The sequence below is a fragment of the Limulus polyphemus genome, unplaced genomic scaffold (assembly GCF_000517525.1).
Source record: "Limulus polyphemus unplaced genomic scaffold, Limulus_polyphemus-2.1.2 Scaffold4903, whole genome shotgun sequence".
Lineage (NCBI taxonomy): Eukaryota > Metazoa > Arthropoda > Merostomata > Xiphosura > Limulidae > Limulus > Limulus polyphemus.
The window spans coordinates 16,549-24,148 of record NW_013670513.1 but is presented as its reverse complement, the minus strand read 5'-3'; the positions used below and the strand labels follow the sequence as shown (position 1 = coordinate 24,148).

The 7,600-nt window shown below is 33.1% G+C and overlaps 1 protein-coding gene across 1 annotated transcript in view; it reads left to right on the top strand.

Annotated features, from left to right (window-relative positions):
* The window catches only part of LOC106471851 (JNK-interacting protein 3-like), a 70,257-nt gene that overhangs the window by 48,441 nt on the left and 14,216 nt on the right, over window positions 1-7,600 (top strand). Inside the window, exons 11-12 of the mRNA XM_022400466.1 lie at window positions 1,083-1,140; window positions 3,782-3,838. Of these exons, the coding sequence (XP_022256174.1) occupies window positions 1,083-1,140; window positions 3,782-3,838 (115 nt within the window). The remainder of the gene's footprint in view (window positions 1-1,082; window positions 1,141-3,781; window positions 3,839-7,600) is intronic.

The window sequence follows — 7,600 nt, the reverse complement described above, 5'->3', positions numbered from 1 at the left end:
TCATCTTCAGTGGACCAGTGATACATGTTGAAGTATTGAATCATCTTCAGTGGACCGGTGATACATGTTGATGTATTGAATCATCTTCAGTGGACCAGTGATACATGCTGAAGTATTGAATCATCTTCGGTGGTCCAGTGATACATGTTGATGTATTGAATCATCTTCGGTGGTCCAGTGATACATGTTGATGTATTGAATCATCTTCAGTGGACCAGTGATACATGTTGATGTGTTGAATCATCTTCAGTGGACCAGTGATACATGTTGATCTTGCCATTTATGGTGACTTTGATACAAGTTTTTAAAGATGTTAAGCCACATCTTGATGATGAACTTAGGCTGAATGATTAATAATTTGCATTTCAAGCTACATGATGGATCATCCAGTATGTGTTGTACATAAAAATAACCAGAATTGTCATGGAGATTATTTTATAACAGTGGTTTTTGCCATAACTAAAATATAAATTCCAATTTATCATTTCATGTAGTGGTTGCACAACAGAATAGATATATATGTAGGGAAATTGTGAGATTAATGTGGTTGTGCAACAGAACAAATATATGTAATACAGTTATGGAGGATTACATATATAATATATAGTGTCTCCAATACAATTATGGAGGAGTGCATATATAATATATAGTGTCTCCAATAGAATTATGGAGGATTACATATATATAATATATAGTGTCTCCAATAGAATTATGGAGGATTACATAAATAATATATAGTATCTCCAATAGAATTATGGAGGATTACATATATAATATATAGTGTCTCCAATACAATTATGGAGGATTACATATATAATATATAGTGTCTCCAATACAATTATGGAGGATTACATATATAATATATAGTGTCTCCAATACAATTATGGAGGAGTACATATATAATATATAGTGTCTCCAATACAATTATGGAGGATTACATATATAATATATAGTGTCTCCAATAGAATTATGGAGGAAATTGTGAGATTAATGATTCTTCTTTATTGAAATACAATAAAAAGGAAAGGATATCTATAATTAGTGTTGTTTTTTTTAAAGTAATTTTGATAATGTTTGTTTAGGAATGGGAAGAGAACTGGAAAGTCTTATTATGGAAAACAGCGAACTACTGGCTACAAAGTATGTCAAAACATAATTTGTTATTCTTTGTTGTAAATATACTTTTTTAACCTGCATTCTCAGGTGGGTGAAGGTTTATCTTTAGTCCAAGGGTGTACAATATTTCATTTGTTCTTCTCTTTATAAAAAAACCATCATGTTACAGTTCAGAATGACTTCAGTCACAGTCAAACTTAAAACTACCAAGTAAGATTTCTTACAGTGGATCATACTTCACTCATATGAGAAATGACTGCGAGAAGGTTAAACAATTAGTGATAAGAGTATGACATGCACTTCAGATTCAGTGAAATTTTACATTTTTAGTCTTCGTGTTAGGATGTATTTCACTTAATCAGTGGTTTGTGATGAAAGTACTACTAAGATATCTCGAGCAGATCACTTCACATTTGCTGGAATCCTTCTTGTCAAGGTGACTTTAGAAAGGGTGACAACTGGGTTGTATGATGTTGAAAAGTAGTTCTGAAATCTTCATGGTGTAAAATTGGATTTTGAGTGAATAAATTTACAATGGTGACCAGTGTTCAACCTAGTTGGACATGTTGGTGTCCAGATGACTTAGAAAATTGATGTTAAGATTAGCACTCAGCCTAGCTAGACATGTTGGTGTTCAATTGACTTAGGAAATTTGTGTTAAGATTTGATTGAATTAACTCATATTGGTCCTAAGGGACTAGCGCACAGCCTAGCTGGACATGTTGGAGTTCAATTGACTTAGGAAATTTGTGTTAAGATTTGATTAACTGATATTGGTATTAAAGGAGTGTTACTTGACCGAGTTGGATATGCTGGTGTCCAGCTATCTTGAGAAAAGCTGTGTTAAGATTTGATTAACTGATATTGATATTAAAGGAGTGTTACTTGACCGAGTTGGATATGCTGGTGTCCAGTTATCTTGGGAAAAGCTGTGTTAAGATTTGATTAACTGATATTGGTATTAAAGGAGTGTTACTTGACCTAGTTGGATATACTGGTGTCCAGCTATCTTGGGAAAAGCTGTGTTAAGATTTGATTAACTGATATTGGTATTAAAGGAGTGTTATTTGACCTAGTTGGATATACTGGTGTCCAGCTATCTTGGGAAAAGCTGTGTTAAGGTTTGATTAACTGATATTGGTATTAAAGGAGTGTTATTTGACCTAGTTGGATATACTGGTGTCCAGCTATCTTGGGAAAAGCTGTGTTAAGATTTGATTAACTGATGATGGTCTTAAAGGAGTAGTGCTTAACATAGGTGCAGCTGAATTAATGGAAGAGTGGTATGATTTTCTTGCATGCTTTGGGAGAGAGATGTCAAGAAGCAACATTAATAATTATAAAAATGTTGACTGAAGGCTCCACTTGTAAGGGTAGCTGATGATTTATATGATCCCCTGGGAAAATAGTTCAGAAAGGTTTAAAACAATATGAAAAGGTGTTAAAATTAACATGTGAAAGAGTCAAAGCTGAAGTAAAAAGGGGTTAAACCTATGTGAGAAGGGGAGTAAAGGCTGAATAGGAAATGATTAAAAAGGCAGGAAGACAGGTGTGATGAATAAGTATTTCAATTAACCAGATGAAGGGTTGAAGCTGAGATGTGAAAAGTATATCTCTTTCTACAAAGTTTTTTATGGAATATATTTGTCTGGTGTGTAGAAGTGGACAGTATTTTGACACCTTTGATGTACTGTATATGTCTGGTCTGTAGGAGTGTTCATTTGTTTAAAAATATAAGGACTTGGCTGCAGTGTTGTTTAGCAGTTGTACTGATCCCAATATTATGGTATGGCTTGTGCTTATTAGTATATATTTTGGGAAAATTTTTAAAGGAATTTTAGTATTATAATATCTTTGAATTCTATTATTCTTTGGCATTTGATGTTAGAACCTCTGCAAGAATAGGAGTCTTTGCATCTAAATTTGTTTTGCTTTTCTTTACATGCATCTAGTTTAGAATGAAATTATTATATAGCTAAAGAATGTTTATTACTGAGTATTTTCATGATCTTTCTGAATTCATTATTGCCCTCCTCGAATGAATGAGAAGGATTTTATCACTTGCTGTTACTTATTTTAAAGGATAATTTTATAAATTTGGCTTCTTATGCAACGTCTCTTACTTATGTTAAAGGATTGTTCTATAAGTTGGACTTCTTATGCAACTTCTGTTACTTATGTTAAAGGATCATTTTATAAATTTGGCTTCTTATGCAATGTCTCTTACTTGTGTTAAAGGATTGTTCTATAAGTTCGACTTCTTATGCAACGTCTCTTACTTGTGTTAAAGGATTGTTGTATAAGTTTGACTTCTTATGCAACTTCTGCTACTTATGTTAAAGGATCATTTTATAAATATGGATTCTTATGCAACTTTTCTTACTTATGTTAAAGGATTGTTCTATAAGTTTGACTTCTTATGCAACTTCTGTTACTTATGTTAAAGGATCATTTTATAAATATGGATTCTTATGCAACTTCTCTCTTACTTATGTTAAAGGATTGTTCCATAAATATGGATTCTTATATAAGTTATGTTGCTAAAATTAAAGGATCAATTTATGAAGTTGGATTATTATGCAGCTTGTGTTACTGACTTCAGAGGATTATTCTATAAATGTGGATTCTTGTGATGTAAAAATCATTATAATATTTTTCTCAACAGGAATGCACTGAATATTGTCAAGGATGATTTGATTTCAAAAGTTGATGAACTGACTGGGTGAGTAAACAAAATGTCTCAAGTGGTGTTAAAAGTTAATAGATATTAATGTGTTTTTAATCCTTACTCTTAATTCTGACTTAAAAATAATATTCATAATAATTATGCTTCTCTTACTTAATCTATTTCACACCATAACAGTCGTTCTACCTGCAGTTGATGGTATAAACAGTGCCTTGACAACTACTATGTCTGTTGTATCCTGGAACTGGATATAGCAGATATAGTATGTTTGACTGTTACGTATATTCTTCATTATTTCACCCCATCCTAGAACTATATGAAACTTTTACATACCTGTATAATCACAACTCACAAGAAATTAGGCTAATTACATTTTGATATGCTTTTTAAAATTTGAAGAAAAAACACAGAGATACGTTCAACATTGATGAAACTTGTTTATTACAAATATCATTAGTAAACAATACCAATCCAGTTGATTAATTCATGTACAAATAAAGAAAAAGTTAATGAAAAATGTCAGTATTAGGCTGCACAAAAATCATTACAAAAATAGGTTATTAAGATGAACAAGTTTAACAAAATGAGATTTTTGTAGCTGGTAGGTCCTCTTCTATTGTTTAACTTCTCAGCATCTGTTTTCCATACTGCTGATGACATTTTGGATGACTTGTGGGAAAGTACAGTCCACTCCTGAATGAGGGTAGCTGTGAGCTCCTGGACAGTTGTAGGAGCAGTTTGTATGTCTTTAAATGCACTCCCTAGAAAGTGTTACACATGCTCAATCAGATTTCTGTTCAGTGATGTAGCAGGCCAGTCAAATACCTCTGTTATTTCTTCATCCTGAAAAAATTGCTGCATGATCCAAGATGTGTGATGGCAGGCATTATCCTGCTGATACTTGAACTCATCTTGGACAGCACCAGCAAAAGGGCAAATAATGGGAAGCAGGAACTCTTATACATAACGTCTTGTGGCCAAGGATCCTGCATCCACTATATATATAGAGGTCTATACAACCCTGCATGCAAATGTCATCCCAGACCAAGAATGAGCCACCCCCAAAGGCATCATGGTAAAAATTGTTAGAGGCTGAATATTGCCATTCTTTGTATCTCCAGACCATCATACATTGATCACACAAAACCTTCTCTTACCTATGAACATTACAGGAGTCCATTGCTGAAGGGTCCAGGTTACATGTTCCTGGGCAAATGCCGGCTAGACTTTTTGGTGCCTTGGGGTTACTGCAGGAGCTCTGACTGGTATCCTGGAGCCTGTTCCTGACTGTTGAGCATGATGCCCCTAGTGCTGCTAGTGTGGTTTTTAAGGACTAAATTATGTAGATATCGGACATCTTCTATACCTGTAGCCCTTCTATGGCCATGGCTTGGCTTTCTGGTGTGTTCTTCTGCAGCCTGGTATCTGCACCACAATTTACTGAAATTGTGATACCCTCATGACCTATGCCACCTTAGTCTGGGTGCAGCCCTACTGAAGCAGTGTGATGGCTTTGTAAACTGCAGTTTCAATTAATTGGTTTCTAATAGTTTGCACACTTTACAAAAGTCAATTCCAGCAAAACATTCATGAAACTAGTATTCTTTCAAACAGTAAACATCTTTCTTAATCAATGAAAACTAGCCTTTTGCTTTGAACAATTTGTATCACTTCTTATAAAGGCCTATTGCATAAGAAATCATTGGTGCATAAACTTGAAAAGAATTGATAACCTCAAAGTATACAAATTTATACAAATCTCTATTTTTTAATTTACGTGAATAATGTGTGTATGGAGTATTCGTTTTCAAATACTTTGACATAATATTTGTATTCGCTGAATGATTTAGTGAATATTTAATATTGTAAGAGTGAATGTAAACTTTTGTACTCATCAAATTTCTAGACTGTTATTACTACATTTGTAGCACACTAATTTCAGTATAAGAAGTTTGTACTGAAAAAATTAACACATTTTTGTACAGGAAACAACATAATATAATACATCATTTGATAGATGAAAACCTTGGTTTTGTATTGGACATAAATAATATAATATTGAACATCAGAAAGAACTATTGACAAATCCTGAAAGAGGTGATATGACAGTTGGGTGTGGCAAGAGCAGTCTGATTTTGTATTTGATGGCTATGTAACCAAACAAAATTGAAGGATATAACAATTATGCTTTGCCTGAGCGATGACAATATTATAATGATTAATGTACATTAAATTTCATACTTCTTGAAGGAGTGGTAAATAAATTAGAGAAGAGTGGATGTCTAGAAAAAAAATCGCATAACTCGCTCTAGGGGAAATTTAGGATTTTTTTTCAAATATTACATTATAAAATTAAGAACTTAAAGATTATATAGTATTAATATATGGATTATTAACTAAATTTTTATGCTATATTATTTGGTATAAAATGAACAAAAAGTAGTTTAATTACATTTTGAATGTAACTTACTAAAAACATCATGATGTGCAGTAAAGGATGCCCCTGGTGAGAGAGTTAAATCAGGTCATTACTCTCCAACCACCTTAAACATTATAGTATTACAGTCAACATCGGTGGTTGGAGAGTAATGACCTGATTTAACTCTCTCACCATGGGCATCCTTTACTGCACATCATAGATCAGGTCATTACTCTCCAACCACCTTAAACATTATAGTATTACAGTCAACATCATGATGTGCAGTAAAGGATGCCCATGGTGAGAGAGTTAAATCAGGTCATTACTCTCCAACCACCTTAAACATTATAGTATTACAGTCAACATCATGATGTGCATTAAAGGATGTCCATGGTGAGAGAGTTAAATCAGGTGATTACTCTCCAACCACCTTAAACATTATAGTATTACAGTAAACATCATGATTTTTTATTATATTTCTGCTAAGATATACATATTAAATATATCTGGATTTATACATATGTATTATTTCAAAGAAACTACAGTAAAGAATAGGAATGCTTTTCTCCATTCTTTATGATACACAATTCAGAATAAATCTGTTAGAGACCCAGAAAAAAGTTTTCCACTGTCATCTAGTGAGCAATGATTGTAATACTTGATAACATGCAAATAAATTTGGGCAAATAATTAAAAATATAATGTGAAAGAGTTTGTCCTAATTAACTTGGTTAAGTATTTTTCGAAACATTGAAGGTGCCTTATCTAGGACAGGTCATGGAATGGGTTAAAAATTGTTTGTGTTCTGGGTAGTTATATATGGTGAGTTGTTTTAGTATATTGAAACTTGGTAAAGACTTGCATATTAAGTTATTCTGTGGAAAACAAACATACATATCATAGTAATATAAGTAATCTGTTCACATGTAAATTCTTAACCTTTGTATTCAGGGTAGATACAAAGTTGGAAGGAACCAGTGGGGGTGAACCTTGGTGTATAATACAGCTGAACCTTTGTATTTAGAGTTGGTATAAAGGAACACTGTAGGGTGAACCTTGGTGTATAATACAGCTGAACCTTTGTATTTATGGTTGGTATAAAGGAACACTGTAGGGTGAACCTTGGTGTATTATACAGCTGAACCTTTGTATTTATGTTTGATATAAAGGAACACTGTAGGGGGAACCTTGGTGTATAATACAGCTGAACCTTTGTATTTATGGTTGGTATAAAAGAACACTGTAGGGTGAACCTTGGTGTATAATACAGCTGAACCTTTGTATTTATGGTTGGTATAAAGGAACACTGTAGGGTGAACCTTGGTGTATAATACAGCTGAACCTTTGTATTCAGAGTTGGTATAAAGGAACACTGTAGG